General features: G+C 41.8%; 1 protein-coding gene across 4 annotated transcripts in view; it reads left to right on the top strand.

Annotated features, from left to right (window-relative positions):
- Positions 1-18,470, top strand: part of LOC117453001 (uncharacterized) — a 44,927-nt gene extending 26,457 nt beyond the window's left edge. For all 4 annotated transcript variants that reach the window (XM_034091831.1, XM_034091830.1, XM_034091829.1 and 1 more), the window contains 7 exons: positions 8,317-8,468; positions 8,688-8,784; positions 8,951-9,047; positions 10,115-10,478; positions 13,393-13,533; positions 17,844-17,946; positions 18,234-18,470. In XM_034091831.1, coding sequence (XP_033947722.1) covers positions 8,317-8,468; positions 8,688-8,784; positions 8,951-9,047; positions 10,115-10,478; positions 13,393-13,533; positions 17,844-17,946; positions 18,234-18,376 — 1,097 coding nt within the window. In that variant the 3' untranslated portion in view covers positions 18,377-18,470. The remainder of the gene's footprint in view (positions 1-8,316; positions 8,469-8,687; positions 8,785-8,950; positions 9,048-10,114; positions 10,479-13,392; positions 13,534-17,843; positions 17,947-18,233) is intronic.
- Positions 18,471-18,684: the final 214 nt, after the last annotated feature.

The following is an 18,684-nucleotide window of genomic DNA, read 5'->3' as shown; positions in this document are numbered from 1 at the left end:
CTCGGTGCGTATGGAGGCGTATATGGCTGTCACCTGTCATTTCATAACTCGCGAGTGGAAACTCTGTAACTTTGTTTTGGAAACCAAAGTAATGGAAGTAAACCATACGGGAGTAAATATTGCAGAACAGCTTGGAGAAGTGGCGGACGCCTTTGCCATTCCGAATTATAAGCGAGTAGCCGTTGTCCACGACAATGCCAGCAACATGAAGCTGTGCACAGTAGGGATGTGCATCTCCATCACTGAGGCCGATGCGATGCGCATCTCGATACGTTGCCACGATACGATACATTAACGATACATTTGAAACACCAGGCGATGCGATACGATACGATTCACCCCTGTTGCGATACAGTTCGAAACGATTTGATTCAACATTATGCGATTCGGTGCGATACGATGCGATTCAACAAGATGCAAAAATAATGATACTTCAATTTGGTACGACAGAGGCTTTTTGTTTTATTCCTTATATGCAGCAAATCATACATTAACAAAAAAGTGCTTTACATATTTGGTACTGCACATCCCATCATGCCGTTTATTTTTATACCTTTAAAAGCTCTCCAGAGTAGGCTACAGTACAATTGTATAACACCTCACAGTTAAACAATGTAAGGATGCATTGCTCATGATTAACAATGTGCAAATAACAGCTAGCATAGTGCAATGCCCATACAGCTGCCAGCCTGATGTGCTGAACACTCATTCAGGCTAACTCACCAGTGAGCAGGAAGCAGTGAATGATATATAACTATATGAACAATAAAGAATACAAATAACCTTTCACAAACAGGTATTTCATAACTGCTTACAGTGAGGAAGACATTTAAATTATGATTGACCGTCACAGGCTGCTGTAAACTAAACACCACTCTCTCTGATCGAACACCTCACTGAGTGATTTAACTCATATGTCTAACTTTCAGGTTTCTCTTTTCAGCCGCAGACCCCATGTCGCCTCTTTATGTGCGTCGCTAAGTTCCTCGTACTACTTGTGTACTTTAAAGCGGCTCGGCATCGTTAACAATTTGCGAACGATTTTTCAAGTTGACCGTCTGTAGTATATAGTGCCGCGCACATATACCATCAGGACGTTACTGATGGGGTGCGGCTGCGGAGTAATACTGTGTGTATGCAAGCCCGCATCTAGGACGGATCTATGTATCATGGCTGTAGACCTGTTGAGTAATAAAGATACCTCATACAAAGGTCTACGGATACCTTATTACTCTCCATGACCTGCGGTCAGCTATATAGCATAACGGATTATTACACCGTCTTTCTTGAACAATCCGAAGTGTTGCCAAACGTTTGATTTGTAGGTATTTTTCGGTGCGCTGTGTTTCTCTTTCTCCTCAACTTCCGTGTGGGTTGATAACTGAGACTCTCGGCCTCCGTAGTGGCGAAGCAAATATCAAAGATCGTCTCTGCTGAGCGTTGACAAGATGAGGGGATTTTATATGAATGAATCGTTTTTTTACCGATGCAAAGACGCTACGCAATCGATGCATCGCGAGTTCAACCCAAACTGTAGCCGATGTGCACTCTTTCAACCGGTGCACTCGCATCTTGAACGTTTATGCCGGTGCACCGATGCGAATCGGTGAATCTTAACATCTCTAGTGCACAGAGACGCTGAATAAAGAACCAGAGAAATGGGGCAACGTTCAAGGGGTCGACTGCTCAGGACACACACTACAGCTGTGCATAAATACAGCCCTAAAACAGGACAGAATACGCCGCACAGTTGCAGCTGCCAGGAATCTCATGGGACACTTCAGAAAAAGTCCAAAGGCTACAGCTGCGTTGAAAGACAAACAAAAGCAGCAGAATGTTGTAGTGCACTCACAAATGACGTCGCTACTCGATGGAACTCTACGTGTGAAATGCTTGACCGACTGGTGGAGCAACGATGGCCAGTGACAGCTGTTTTGTCAGATCCCAGCATCACGAAGAAAGCAGATCGCACCCTGGACCTGACAGCAGACCAGTGGAAACTGGCACAGGAGACAGCAGAAGTGCTGGGGCCCCTAATCACGCTCACAGAACTGCTATCTCAGGAGGAGAACGTGTCGTTGTCTGCAACAATGCAAATGCTCTTTAACCTGAAGAGACGCCACCTGTCACCGAAGGAGGATGACAGCCCTGTCATCAGAGAAGTGACGAAGACCCTCGTCACGGAGATCGACAGCAGATGGAAGCTGTCACTTTTGGAGCCCAGCAGCATCTACCTCCTTTCTTCAGCACTGGACCAGCGATTTAAGCATTTAAAATTCCTCACGAACGAGAAGAAGGACCTCGTCTACATTGAGGTTAGACTAATATTTTAAATTTAAATTATATTTACTATTATTATGCCACACTACTTTATATTGTGCACGTGACTAATAAAATGCTATTTGATTTTAAGGTTGTCCGTCTGGCTGAACATCTACACCAGCGACAGACCGTTCGGGAGGTGGACGGAGAGCCGGCAACAAGCGATAGAGAAGAGGAGACTGCCGTGCCACCCCCCCAAAAAAAGAAACAGCAGGATATGTTGATGCAGTCTGAGTCCGATGATGAAGAGGAACAAGAACATGATGGAGACAGCGCAAAGAAAGAGATGGAGAAATATTTGAGAGACACGACTACAATCCAGTCCGGCCCACTTGCATGGTGGAAGCACAACAGTGACCGGTATCCCAAACTGGCATGTGCGGCCAAGCACTGCCTTTGCGTTCCGGCCACTTCAACCCCGTCAGAGCGCATTTTCTCAAAGGCTGGCTACATCGTGAACCAGACCAGAAGTTCACTTTTACGTGAGAATGTGGATAAACTCATCTTCCTCGTGCACAACATGTAGAGAGTGTAGGTAGGCTGGTTTACAGCTTAGTCAAATGAAGCTTGCAACCTGATTGTGATTTATTTGTTTATTTGAATTATTGGAAAGAAATTGTTCGTTTCTTGAAGTGTATGCTGCTGTTATTGTTATAGCGCTCAATCGCGCTACCTCCCTTGTTCTATTTGTTACAGTTTGTTTTATTATAAAGCCAAGCCATTCATTTATTTGTATTTCAATTGTTCGTTTATTAAAATGTAATATTATTATATTTATTACAGTTCGTTCATTTATTTTTCGTTCTTCATTTATTTAAATAGTTTACTGTATTGGTAACAAGTATGACACTGTTAGGCCTACTGTTATACGGCTATGTTATTAAAAGTATTGTTGTTATAACAGAAATATGTGTTTTGTATCTTTGTTTGACTCTTCAGGTTGTAAAATGTTATAGACGGAATGTGGAACCAGATTTGGTCCCCGGGTGCTGCGCTGGGTTAAACGCAGAGGACACATTTAGTTTTAATGTTTGCGAGTACTGAGACAATAAATACATATAAATCGTAATAGTATGCTTTTTCTGCGCTTCTGCTTAACAGCGTGTTGTCAGGTGTCTCGGATTCAGAGCGTGTTATGAAACCTTTTGGAAAAAAAAAAAAATGTGAAAAAAAAGATGTATTAAAAAAAAATACAAATCTCTCCGCACCGAATATTCGAATATTCGCTGCTGATTACTACCGAATATCCGGAGCCCGAAAAATTATATTCGGGACAGCCCTATCTTGCACTGTGTACTTCACAACTCTCTGTGGAGCAAATGTGATGCCCATTGTTGGGCAACAAAACACACAGTAACTTTGTGTGTTTTTACCATTTTTACTGACTAGTCATGATAATATCATTCTTTCAATTTGTGGATAGGCCTGTCGCGAATCGCGATAACTAAAAAAGGAACTCGATAACTTTTCTGAGCTCGATAAATTGCCGTTTACATGCGTGTTTGTTTACATAAGGATGTGACGAGCATTTTAGCCAGGCACACTGTGTCTGCCGGCCACTCTACCGGCCAGGCGCGCTGTGGCTGCCGGTAGAGTGGCCGGCAGACACAGCGTGCCAGGCTGGCAGAGACCACTCTACCGGCCTGGCACTCTGTGAGGGGCAGGGCTCACACACAGCCAGGTCAGGACACTCCGCGTGCAACAGTGTGTCGCAGCCAAATGAATAATATAGAGACAAGCCGGAGACAACTTGTGACTTACTCGAGGGGAATTTGAAGTTAAATGGAATTGGTTGCAAAACCTAATTCCACATCTCAGGTGTGGGAATATTTTGGATTTAAGCCAAATCAACGAGGCGAACCTATGGACTGAATGAGCCGGGCGGTGTGTCGCATTTTGTTTAAAAAAGGTAGCAACAAAAGCTAGCAATACGACCAACCTTAAACTGCACCTGAAACACAACCTACCCATTCCGTGTTCCCAGCTGGGAAAAAAAATAAGTTTTACTACTGCATTTTCACAAATGCAATTGCGTGTTTTGGAGAGAGCTCTGTTTTCCAGCCTGAGTCTATTTAATTTATTGTTTTGGTTGTGTATGATTATTTAATACATTTTTTACAATTTAATTTATTTGTTTTATTTATTATATATAATTTATATATTTAAATATTATTTCACATTTCATTTGTAATGTTGAATGTTCAATAAAAAAGGATGTACCGTAATTTTCGGACTATAAGGCGCACCTGAATATAAGCCGCAGCAGCTAAATTGAATGATGTGTACATATATAAGCCGCACTGGACTATAAGCCGCAGGTGTTTAATGTTTAATTACCATATGTAAGCAGTCCAGCCTTTCGGAACCCGTTGGTGATCGTGGATGTTTTGACACTCCTCCACGCTGTCAGGATCCACTCGCAAACTTGAGCAAAAGTTGCTTTTCGCATGCGACCAGTTTTGGTGAATGATTTATCGCCGCTAGTCATCCACGCCTCCCACTGAACGAAGGGTTTGTGCATGAAAACTTCATTTGCACAAACTGTCTCGCTCTCGTAATGTCTGTCTGTCTTGCTCTCGTTCTGTCTCTCGTACCACTCTCGGTTCCACTTTTACTTTTGCGCGCTACCTGTCTCACTCTTTTCCGGCCTCCAGCTTTTCCTGCTGGAGCCCGCCGCTTAAAGGTGGCGGGCGCGGACCGGTCATAGAGCCCATAGAAAGGGTTCGTACGGTCATTGAAAACCTGGAAAAGTCATGGAAATTCAAAATGCAAATTCCAGGCCCTGGAAAAGTTATGGAAAACGATGTTTTTCCCAAAGTTTTGGAAACGTCATGGAAATGTAACTAAAGTTGCGTCAAATATAATTTACATTTTCTCTCATCGCCAAAATAATCTGCGGTCGCGAGCTGTTATGTGCCATCATGACGCGCATGGTGTTATTTTTTAATATATGAAGCGCGAGCTGTGTGCTCGAATCTTCCTGCTGCTCCGGTATGAGGGTCAGCTACATTATCTACGGTGCGTTCGTTAACTGTGCGGAGTCACTGTGGCACAGACTGCACCGCTGGTGAACAGCTGTTAGAACGGGCCGTTCAGGTGTTCAGAGCAGAGCGGCAGAGCGTGATGTGAACTGAAATGTTTTTCTGTCAAAATATCATTAAGGAATCGTTGAGCTAGCTAGCTAGCATACATTGTCACTATCTGCTAACGTTAGCTTTAGCCTTCGTTTTCTAATAGTTTTTTTTCATAGGCTATAAACGGAGGTGGTATAAGTATAGTTATTGTGCTAGAGTAAAAGTAGAAGTACTCAGATGTTGTTCTTAAAAGTAGAAGTACTCAGATCTTGTACTTGAGTAAAAGTAGAAGTACTCAGGTCTTTTACTTGAGTAAAAGTAGAAGTACTCAGGTCTTGTACTTGAGTAAAAGTAGAAGTACTCAGATCTTGTACTCGAGTAGAAGTACTCAGATCTTGTACTTTAGTAGAAGTGGAAGTACTCAGATCTTGTACTTAATAAAAGTATAGTACTCAGATCTTGTACTTGAGTAAAAGTAGAAGTACTCAGATCTTGTACTTGAGTAAAAGTAGAAGTACTCAGGTCTTGTACTTGAGTAAAAGTAGAAGTACTCAGATCTTGTACTTGAGCTAAAGTAGAAGTACTCAGATAAGTAAAAGTAGAAGTACTCAGATCTTGTACTCGAGTAGAAGTACTCAGATCTTGTACTTTAGTAGAAGTACTCAGATCTTGTACTTTAGTAGAAGTGGAAGTACTCAGATATTGTACTTAATAAAAGTATAGTACTCAGATCTTGTACTTGAATAAAAGTAGAAGTACCCAGGTATTGTACTTGAGTAAAAGTAGAAGTACTCAGATCTTGTACTTGGGTAAAAGTAGAAGTACTCTGATCTTGTAGTAAAAGTAGAAGTACTCAGATCTTGTACTTGAGTAAAAGTAGAAGTACCAGAGTGTAGGAATACTCTGTTACAGTAAAAGTCCTGCATTCAAAATGTTACTCAAGTAAAAGTACAAAAGTATTATCATCAAAATATAGTGAAAGTAGCGACAGTAAAAGTAGTCGTTGTGCAGATTGGTCCATTTCAAAATAATATATATGATATGTTTTATAATGATTGATCATGAAAGTGTTCTCAAAGCTGGTGAAGGTGCAGCTAGTCTGAAGTACTTTGTAGACTGCAGGGTAGCTTGTGGATTTACTCCAGGTGGAACTAAAGTCTGATTTAACACTTGATTAAATCAGTAACTAAAGGTATTAAATACATGTAGTGGAGGAAAAGTACACCATGTACCTCTGAACTGTAGTGGAGTAGAAGTACACCATGTACCTCTGAACTGTAGTGGAGTAGAAGTACACCATGTACCTCTGAACTGTAGAGGAGTAGAAGTACACCATGTACCTCTGAACTGTAGAGGAGTAGAAGTACACCATGTACCTCTGAACTGTAGAGGAGTAGAAGTACACCATGTACCTCTGAACTGTAGAGGAGTAGAAGTACACCATGTACCTCTGAACTGTAGAGGAGTAGAAGTACACCATGTACCTCTGAACTGTAGAGGAGTAGAAGTACACCATGTACCTCTGAACTGTAGAGGAGTAGAAGTACACTATGTACCTCTGAACTGTAGAGGAGTAGAAGTACAAAGTAGCAAAACATTGAAATACTTAAATAAAGTACAAGTATCTCAAAATTGTACCCACGTATAGTACTTGTTGAGTTTATGAACTTAGTTACTTTACACCAGTGGCTATAAAGATAGAAAGACTAAGCCTTGAACAGAGGCATGACAATACATTTTCAAAATGCTCAACAGTGCTGCCAGAATTATAAACTGACTGCTACACAATTAAAATAAATGCTTTTATATATTTCTATTATTTCTGTTATTATTGACACTGCTGCTTTCAGGGGGTCAGGGGTCGGGTCCTTGCCACCTTTTTCATACCTGATGACTTTGCCTCCCTGACTACAGTTGCTTTAGCGTGTAGAAGCTAGTAAGCCTACTATTTGATTTGTTTTAGATAGGCACAACATGTTTCATATGCAGATGTTATTTTCCTGTTCCATTTTCAAATAAACCATTTTCAGTGGGAATTTTTGGTCATGGAAAATGAGGTAAAGGTCATTGAGAAGTCATGGAAAAGTCATTGAAAATCATTGGTGAAAAAGTGTATGAACCCTGATAGAGTTAAAGGTGGTTAATTTTACCTGTAAAATCCATAGATTTAGGAGGTCCCCTAGTGGCCGTTAGCTGTAAAAATCCATAGATTAGCCGCACCGTTATATAAGCCGCAGGGTCGAAAAAAGGCACGGTTTATAGTCCGAAAATTACGGTACTTAAATTATTATTATATATTATCATTATGTCAGTGGTCTGAAATGGTATTACAACGGTGCCGACAATATTATCGTTTATCACAATAATTTCCGGGAATATGTATCGTCCAAGAAAATGAATGATTGTGACAGGCTTATTTGTGGATCTCTTTAGCTGGAATCTTTTGAAGTGTCAAATGTGCCCCCCATCTACATGACAACAATAATGTATGTTAATGTAAGCTGTTCAGAAATCCTGAGATTTAAGGCTTGCACAAAACGAAACAATTAGTGTCAGTAATATGTACTGACACTAATTTTCTAGTGTATTATTAGGATAACTTGCAGAGTTTATAAAGTATCAAGTTGCAACCAGCAAACTTGTTTTCTATTCTATACAGTTGAAGTTAAAGCTGATTTCACTGCAGTGTGCCCTTAATTCTGATCAGTGAGCACATTTTAAAGCAAGTCCAAACTGTTTTAACTATGTTTACTATACTTAAAGTTGTTCGCACTAACTACAAAATATAACAAAATTCCCACAAATTGATTTTTTTTCTGCGAATAATGTTCAAATTCAATTTATTGCATGGTACAAGTTAACAAAGCCTTAAGACTTGTGATTTATTTCAGTTGTGGTTTAAAGCTGAGGTTTCTTTCAGGTGAAATGTCTTCTGAGGCTCCGTGCCACAACAGCATCTCTGCCAGCAGCAGTAAAGCATTAAGTGTACGACCCGGAGACTTGGGTGACGGAGACGGAGTCAGAGAGCCTGGTGACATTCAGCCGAAGAAGAAAGACACCGCCACGGATAATGTGAGAGCTTTTTACACTTCCATTACCTTTATACTCAAATGTGCTTCTGTGTAAACTGATGCTGGATTCAATGTACATAGACAAAAAAGGTATTTTTTACCATTTATGGCACCAATTATTTGCCTTTCCTCCTTCAGGGACATGCAGAATTGTTGTTTTGAAAGTTTAACTGTTTTTTTTCGCTTTGATGTGTGTTTCTCACTAATGATCTTCTTTTAGCTGAGTCATACAATGGCCACAAGAGTGTTTTTGGAGGAGACGGGCAGGAAACAGACAGATGTTTCGTCTTGGCCTCTGATTGATCTGGAGGATGCAGGTAGAGCAGCCAGTGAAGTAACTGGTCACAAAAACCATTTACACGCCACCGTAATGTTAGGAGTACAACTAACAAGCAATACTAATGCAAATGATAGGATACGCAAATTATTGTCAGCTTGGTTTCAAATGGAAGAAGGCAGAATATTGACTTGTGCTTTTTTTAGGCAGATATCATGCTGCTCTGATACAGCTCCAGGATGGGCTGAATGAGGTGCTTAACCAACAGCAGTTGGAGAAGGATAACCTTGAACAGAAATTACGGTCAGTTCAGGAACTTCTTACATCGAGGATTTAAGTGGAGCATTGCAAGCCAGCAGCTAAAATATTGTGTACACAATGCTTTCATTTCCAGAACATGGCAAAGTGACACAACATACTTATAGTGCATGCTGTACATATTTATAAATAGAAATAAGGTCTTTAAATGGCATTTCTTTAAAATGTCTTCTCAAAGGAGTAATTATTCTCTCAAGTAAATCAACTTTATCAGCCGGATAGACACAGAGCACACAAGCAGTAGCAACGTGGAAGTAGCTGCAGCATTAGCAGCAAGCAATGCATAAAGAGAGATCTGGCAGGTTAAATAGAGCGGTATATTAAGGAGACTCTGTTTGGTTGGTTGTAAAGTGGCAAGGGGCGTTATGTATGAATGCATCATTAGTGCTCGAGTTGACTGCCTGAACTAGCTCGCAGGCCCCATTGGAGGCATGCCTAAAGAACAGTCTCACAAATAAAACACATTGGAAACCATTTTCTTCTATATAATTCTGATGTCTTTTAATCTGCCTATCATATCACCTTAAGGTAAACAAACATACTTTCTACGAATTCTATGAAATATATCCACACATACAGTATAAAGTTTCCTCTTCACCTTACCTGCATTTATTTGGCCTGCAAAAGAAATTTCTATAAAGTTAATTAAAATATCTTGATTGATTTTTTTTAATTGGTTGCTGGACTTTTGATCAAAGAAAACGACAATGAGTTAAAATGGTATTTGAGGATCAATAGTTTAGGAATTCATATTTTGTAACTTTACTTTAGCAACCAATTTCACTCTCAAATGCTTTACTGTGATCTGAGGACTGGCTGAGTCCAAACAAAAGGTTTCTGGTAGGTTCCCATGTAGAAAGGCTGAGTCTTTATCATAGTGGCCTTTGCTGCATGTCATCCCCTCTTTCCATTTCCTGTCTATCTCAAGCTGTATCTAATAAAGGCAGGAAAAGCCAAAACCAGATGGAAGTGATACAAAGAAAACACAGGTGTACACAAGTTAGCCAGCTCAACCCTTGAAATGACCAGCAGTACTGTTTGATTCTCTGCAGGATGGTGTCCGACCCCCTCCGGCACCGCTTGCTGAAGAGTCGCCTTGTCTCCCTGTCTTTGTGTCAGAGGACGTTGGTGGAGCTCCTCCAGAAGCAAATGCTTATGGAGGAGGTGTATCTAACCGCGAAGGCCAGACTTTCCAATGATCAAAGCAGTGCAGGAGAGACACAGCAGCTACATCACTTCTCCACTCCTGATCCTGAAGCTGGAGAAGCACACAGACCCGTTACACAGCCCACTCTGTTCGGATCAGCACCCTTAAACAATGCCGGGAACCCTACACAACCAGACGGACCACAACTCTCTGACCTCATTCAGAGGGGGGTCATTCCCTCCGGAAGTGCTATAGAGCTGGTGTTGAAGGTTAGGCAATGCTCTTCTCATCAAACTATTTATTAACCATGTTCTCTCTACAGTTGTCACCTGACCAGTTGTGTAAGGCACATTTACTCAAGTACTGTACAAGTACAATTTTGAGATACTTGTACTTTACTTCAGTCTTTAAATGTTTTGTTCTACTCCAGTACAATTCAGAGGTAAAAAGTGTACTTTTACTACTCTTCATTTATTTAGTACTTTTAGTTACTTCACAGATGTGGATGAATGATGTGAAATCTAACCAAGTGTTGAATCAGACTTTAGTTCCACCTGGAGTAAATCCACCAGCTACCCTGCAGTCTACAAAGTACTTCAGACTAGCTGCACCTTCACCAGCTTTGAGAACACTTTCATGATCAATCATTATAAAACATATCATATATATTATTCTGAAATGGACCAATCTGCACAACGACTACTTTTACTTTTGGTACTTTAAGTAAGGAGAGCAGCAGCAACATGAACACAGTGGCAGCAGCAGCATAGCGAGGCAGAGGCAGCCGACCTGGCAGCTTAAATAGAGCGGCAGGTCTTGGAGGATGTGTTTGGTTGGTTGTCAGAGGGACGAGGCGCGTCACGTGTTAATGTATCCTTGGTGCTCCAGTCGACTGCCTGAACTAGCTCGCAGGCTTCGCCCATATCTGAGTACTCCTCCCACCTCTGCGCCTGACACACTTATTTTCCAACAACCTGAATAAATAAAACCAATATCATTCCTAATGACATGAAAGGTAATGAGATAAGATGAGAAGGGGAAATGCAGTTTTCCACTCTGTTATTGTATACACACACACACACACACACACACAAGAAATACATACATGCATAGGACCTAGACTTGAACGGGCAACTCTCCACCTACCTGTATTTTTCCGTTCCTAAGCCAGGTCCCTACAGACTAAGGCTGCGGCCACACGAGGACGAAAACGGCTAAATGCATTGGATTAATGCAATCGCAAACAAGCTTCCGTCCACACGCAATAGTTATCCGGATAGTGTCTGTCCCGGTCTGTCCACACGAGACCGCTCCGTTTAGCTCCAACCGCTGGAGAAGCTGCAGTACATATGCAGGAGCCTGTACGGGGCACTGTAACTTCCTCCACAAAAGCAGCGAAGAAGCATGGTTGTCATGGTTGCCCTTCTGTTTATTCTCCGCGGTGGGGGCCGAGGGAACCGGGCAGAGTTTTTCGCCAGTCAGCGTGTATTCAAGTTGAAATCTTCCGGACAAAATGATAAAAGTGCCGGTCAAAGGTCTTCTTTGTTATTTATTGAGCTTTAAAACAAATGAATAACGACTCTATATAATATAATAATAAAATACACAGAGCCTCTCTTTTTCCTCCCTCTCTTCGGACAGCGCCAGTGTCTGTCTCATGCAGCAGCTGATCCAGTAATGAGTGACCCGGCCGACAGTAAAAATAAACATATTTATAACTAGCTTAGGGAGTTTGAGAGGTAATTAAAATAGCCAAGGGTGATGATCTGACTTGAAGTGTGTGTTTTGCTGCAGCGGGAGGAGCTGCAGGTGAGCAGAGCTGCGTGTCTCCGTCCTGTCAGATTAGACTTCACTCGCGTTTAGGTCCATATCGAGAGAAGGATAAATAATCGGAATTCAGGGTGCAGTTTACTTTGACGCGGGGGTGAGCAGCAGAGGTGGGGAGAGGCGGGGCTATTGCCTCATCATTATTGCTGTAGATGTTGCACAAACAACTGTAGCATGGTCAATAGCGTCCGGAGCACGATAGCAACTCTGCGATCCGCCATTGTTGTTGTTGTTGGTGGCGAAACACTTCAGCAATGGCGCGGGGTAAGCGGAGGTGAGCAGAAGAGGTGGAGAGAGGCGGGGCTATTGCGCAATCACTATCAGTGATCTGAAAATGTTCGGATAGGGCGCACACACGGAGCCGTTTGACCCCCCAGAGAGTTGCGTATGCCGTTCTATCCACCTTGGGACCCGTTATCGTTTCCTCAGTCGTTTAGTGCCGTATTCGGTCGTCCTCGTGTGGCCGAATGGTCTATATCAGTGCTTCTCAAAGTGTGGTCCGCGGACCACTGGTGGTCCGTGAATGCCCCCTAGTGGTCCGTGAGTATATTGGTAAAATTTCACATTTGAAATAAATAAATACATTTAAGTTTTCCGCACTCTCGCGGGAATATCTCCGCAATGGAGTGAGCTTAAGTTTCACTTTCGATTGCATGATATAGCCCAGATAAACACCTTCATCACACATGTGGCCACTTGTTTGTACCATTTTCAGGCGATTTGTAAAAAACAATGTGTTTTTGGATATTTGTGGAGTTAGGTGGTCCGCGAGTGTTTTGGTCTATATGACACTAAACAGTAACGCAAACAGCCGTTTTGGTCCTCGTGTGGCTGCAGCCTAGGCTACTGCCCCCTCAAATGATGTCACTTTGGGAAATGTTTGATTGCATGACATGTTTGATTGTGGCGACTAATAACAATGAATGGCTGCCATTGTACAATTGACTTACGATTAGGACCCTTGACATTAAGTTGCTGCAATTTGATATAAAAATGCAACAAATGAGATTCCTACCATCATCCCACAAGGCCACAGCACAAGGTTCCCCCCTGTTCACCAGCACCTGGTAGACCCCCCACACACATAGACTGGAATACCCCTGATGTGCAATAAAACTGTCTGAAAATATAAAACTGTGCAATATACCCTCCTGCAATTTCACGTTTATTACCATGGTGTACATATCTGCTATTTTGTTATAGTTTTTTACATATTGTGTTATTAATAACATAGTTATGTGCATACTAAGCCTGTTTTTCTTTTCTTTCTTCCTTTATCTGCTATTGTAATCATGTAAATGTCTCCGTTGCGGGACAGATAAAGGATGTCTGATTCTGTGTGTGTTTCCTCTGCAGGGTCACTGGCACGTTGCTCTCCTGCTGGATGACGGCTCCATAAAGGACAGCAAGGGCAAGCTGCACCTGACTCCAGAACGCTGGCTGGAGTTCATTCAAAGTAACAACATCCCTGTCAACTCACCGCACGCCTGGGACCAGGTTAGACACCAGACTGCCTTCTTGCCCTCACTGCACTCAGAGCAGGAGAATGGCTGCTGAAAAAGGAAATACTCCCATCTATCGTGTTTTAGACTGTCGTGCCCTTCATTCATTCCTAAGAGAAAACAACAGGGGGGTCCTGATGGAAAAGTAAAAAATTCCTTCTCATTTGATTCTTTACAGCTGTGCAGTGTTTTAGCATCTGAGGAGCCATGGAACTCGTTGATCTATTACAGGGTCTGGCCTTCCTGGCTATACCTATAACCAGGGTTAGAAGGGTTACTTGTATTCCATTACTATAACTAGTCACATGTCAAAAACTGTAATCAGTAACCTAATCTGAGTATCAAAATATAAAAGTAACCTGATTACTTTCTGTTAATTTTGGATTATCTCAATATCAAATGCAACGCAAATAATAAACAAGAGAAAATAAATAACAATAAGATGTTTTTTACTTCAGTGTATAAAACAATTAACCTTAGAAAAGAAAAAACAAGATAGTTCCTTTGAAAAATGTAGTAACATTAATAATTTACAAATGCTAATTAAAGCATTGACTGTATTTTTGTTTAATAAATTATTTGTTTACTTACTGCATTAAAAAATAGATATACTTAAAATAAAGACTAATTAAAGTAGCCTAAATATAAACCATAAATAAAATGAATTAATCACATCTATAATATATCGATATTTGTTTCAAAATATATTGCAATCCTGCTAGTAATATCAATTTTTTTAATGTAATTGTAATCGAATACAGTTACCTTTTTTTGTATCCTGATTACATAATCTTGTTACTACTCAAGCCTGCCTGAAACAACATGGACACACCAATTCCCCCTTTACTTTAGGGGTGTTTTGCCTTTAGACAAAAGCAGGTCAATTGGGAATGACATGCAACAGAGGTAACAAGGGTCATTACAATCATATTATTTATTATACATCCTAACCACTTTGTCTTTGTTAAACCCTTAAATTATTTTCCATTTGCTTTGTTCTCAGCAAAAGGCATAATAGAAACCATAGAAACCAGGTCCTCTTTATCATTTTGCTGTAGATATTAATCTTGAGTATGAATCCAGCTGTGACGATCTAGTCCCACCCTCATAAAAAGGTGCTGTGATATTGGCTGAATCCTGTCATGTTCCCCCAAACAGAATCAGCTGCATTGCCAAGAACACACACAAGGCATTTGCTTTGGTATATAACGGTGCATGCATGAACACAGTCAAATAAGTTAAGATCCATCCATCCATCCATCTTCTCCCGCTTATCCGTGGTCGGGTCGCGGGGGTAGCAGTTCCAGCAGAGAGCCCCAAACTTTCTTTTCCCTGGCTCTGACTGGGGGGTCCCAAGGCGCTCCCAGGCCAGCGAAGAGATATAATCCCTCCACCTGGTCCTAGGTCTACCCCTTGGTCTCTTCCCAGCTGGACGTGCCTGAAACACCTCCCTAGGGAGGCGCCCAGGTGGTATCCTAACTAGGTGCCCGAACCACCTCAACTGGCTCCTTTCGACGCGAAGGAGGAGCGGCTCAACTCCGAGTCCCTCCCTGATGACCGAACTTCTCACCTTATCCCTAAGGGAGACACCAGCCACCCGGCGGAGGAAACCCATCTCGGCCGCTTGTATCCGCGATCTCGTTCTTTCGGTCATGACCCATCCTTCATGACCATAGGTGAGGGTAGGAATGAAAATGGCCCGGTAGACAGAGAGCTTTGCCTTCTGGCTCAGCTCCCTTTCCGTCACACGGTGCGGTAAAGCGACTGCAGTACCGCTCCCGTGCTGAAGGTCGCAGACCGATGAAGCCATCAGAACCACATCATCTGCAAAAAGCAGTGGTGCAATCCTTAGTCCACCGAACTGCAGACCCCCCCCCCCACGACTACGCCTCGAAATCCGATCCATGTATATTACAAACAGGATTGGTGACAAAGCGCAGCCCTGGCGGAGGCCGACCCTCACCGGAAATGGGTCCGACTTCCTGCCGAGGACCCGGACACAGCTCTCGCTTTGGGAGTACAGAGATTGGATGGCCCTGAGTAGAGACCCCCTCACCCCATACTCCCGCAGCACCTCCCACAGTAACTCCCTGGGAACTCGGTCATACGCCTTCTCCAAGTCTACAAAACACATGTAGACCGGATAAGCGTACTCCCAGGCCCCCTCCAGGATCCTTGCGAGAGTAAAAAGCTGATCCGTCGTTCCACGACCAGGACGGAATCCGCATTGTTCCTCCTCAATCTGAGGTTCGACAATCGGCCTGACCCTCCTTTCGAGCACCTTGGAGTAAACTTTCCCGGGGAGGCTGAGTAGTGTGATGCCTCTGTAATTGGCACACACCCTCTGATCCTCTGAATAAGTTAAGATCAAAAATGTAATTATTATAAAACAAAATATTATAAAAACTCTTAGAAATCAAAAACTGTATCTACAAAAAAAGGAAATACAATAAGGATATTATAGATTAAATGTGAAAAAAGTGTGCAGTATATCTAAATTGGAAGTGGATGAGAAGAGTAAACCAATTCATGTCGTATAATTAACAAGGATAAACTGATGTTGTTTAGTGGATGAGTACTGTTGCACTGTTAAATCATTCGATCATTGGTTTTATTATGAAAACGTCGAGACCAGACTGTTTTCAACCCGTAACTTTACATGGAGGCTGCCGCATAGACACGTTCTCCTGACGAAACCTCAAATCATCTTCGTAATATCTATCAAACTATATATCCTACATATCGACTGGACGTGGATTCTAAAAGTACAATATACACTTCTCGCTAGAAATCTAATCAAAAAGCGTTTTAATGGCCAAACTATCCTACAATTTAGGATTTTACAGAGAGGGTTATTTGTGGATAAACGACCATCTGTAACGTTTGCATTCAACGGGAGCACTCGAGGGCGAAGACTTTAAAACGTAATTATAGGACGTATTAAGCGCTTGAACAAACGACACATTTGGTCGTATGAGTTGGAGGACTTGTTGAATGATTCTTCAAAGAAAGACATTTCCAAAAGGATATCAAGACAGCTATAATTTCTCTCATACACAAAAAGGGGAAAGACCCAAAGTTTTAGACCAATATCACTTATAAATTCAGAAATCAAACTCTATGCCAAAGTAACAGCTCGACGAGTGGAGAAAGTCCTTCCAACATTAGTTCATTATGACCAAACAGGCTTTATGAAAAACCGATTCTCATCAGATAATATCATGTTATTCATTTTGCAGCAGACATAACATCGCCTTGCGCCGTATTATCAGTTGATGCTGAAAAAGCTTTTGACAGGCTAGAATGGCCATTTTTGTGGCATACAATGCAAAGAATGGGTTTTGGGGCAAAATGTATGATTATGTTGAAGATCCTATATGGGCATGGGAAAGGGATTCCCTACATTTTTTCTTTTTGTATTATTGTCTATATCATTTGTATCTGTGTATATAAGTCCCTCTGTGAAGGCAAAACAAATATATTGGAACTTTTAAATAAATGAACGTCTTGGGGAGGCTTGGAGCTGCGAGTGGCCGAGAGAATAATTGTTTTAATCTAAATGTTGCATGACTCATTTAAAACATTATACATATATGCATGATTTGAATATTTGCCTTCAAAGAAAATATGGGCTTTTGTAACTGACACACTTGATAAATCACTGATTGAAATTAATTATAAAATGACTTATTTAATCATGGAAACCAGTAATAACAAAAATACCGTAAACAGGTTGCATCAATAAAACATATGACAGCACAGTATCATATGACATGCATGTCATGATATTAAAATCTGCCTTTTTATTTCATGTAGCTTCTATTTCCATTTGTTACAGTGAATCCATGGTGATTAAGCTGTTTGTGTGGAACAAGGTTCACTTGTCTGCTGGTTCCTGCCAGTAGGGGTCTGGAGACAGACACAGCATCAGGCTGTAAATTATTGAGTACTGTTTGCTGTAGAGCTGCACGCGCACACACACACACACACACACACACACACACACACACACACACACACACACACACACACACACACACACACACACACACACACACACACACACACACACACACACACACACAGTCCTCTGTATCCTCCATCTCATTGAGAAAATGAAAGAGGCCTGTTTAATGGCTGCTGCTGCTGCTGCTGCTGCTGCTGAAAGACATTGGATCTGCCCTCAGGTTTCACATATCCAACCCAGCAGACTTTGACACTCTCATTAATAAGTCATCATTCATAATCTGACGCTTCAATAGTGTTCAAATATATCTGTGATGAACTCCTTCCACTGTGCTTCAGGTGACGTTCAGAGGCAAGTCATTATCTTATTATACTGAAGGACACTCATCTCCGGATGTTCAACAACGCAGCGCTGCTTCTTCCGGGGAGGTGCTGACCCCAGGTCTGTTGTTCCTGTCTGCTGCCTAACCCTAACAGCCTCACTTCCACATACATCCACCTGTCACATTTCATTCACAGCCACTCCTATAAGTAAAGAGGGCAGGCAGGCAGCCGCTGAAGCGTAGCTTTTTCTATGTCAATAATGAATCAGCCGCCTCATACATCTCCCACCTGGAGTTTCACTCAGCACTGTATTAACCAGCCTCATTAAAATGAATTGTACATTTATTTTAAAAGGGGACTTGATATGTAACGCATGGTTTTAAATGTCCTTTTCTGTTTCTGCAGAGGACCTGAGAGAGATGTTGCTAACCATCAAGATCATCCATCTGGTGGGGGATGAGGAATGGCTGCCAAGTGCTCAAAGTAACTTGTACTGGAAGAAGCTCTTGGCAAAAGACCACGATGACTGGGGGGAATTATCAGAATGATATATAAAATAAATATACATTAAATGATCCAGTATCCACCAGTATTGTTTGTTATGGGAAGTTCACTTGTTCAGTTATATTGTTTTATGACTCATTTCCCACTGAAAAAGAAGAACATATCCAGGGGTGCACATAACTTTTTTGCCCTGGTTCTCAAAGGAGCACCTGGAGATGTTGCTTGGTGCTCATCTTTAAAATAAACTGTAACTTTTGAGGGGGTCTTGACTTTATTTGCCAGACAAACGACACAGAACACACATGCAGAGGTGAACACAGAACACACATGCAGAGGTGAACACAGAACACAC

The sequence above is a fragment of the Pseudochaenichthys georgianus genome, chromosome 9, assembly GCF_902827115.2.
Source record: "Pseudochaenichthys georgianus chromosome 9, fPseGeo1.2, whole genome shotgun sequence".
NCBI lineage: Eukaryota > Metazoa > Chordata > Actinopteri > Perciformes > Channichthyidae > Pseudochaenichthys > Pseudochaenichthys georgianus.
This window is presented reverse-complemented; position numbering and strand designations above follow the sequence as displayed.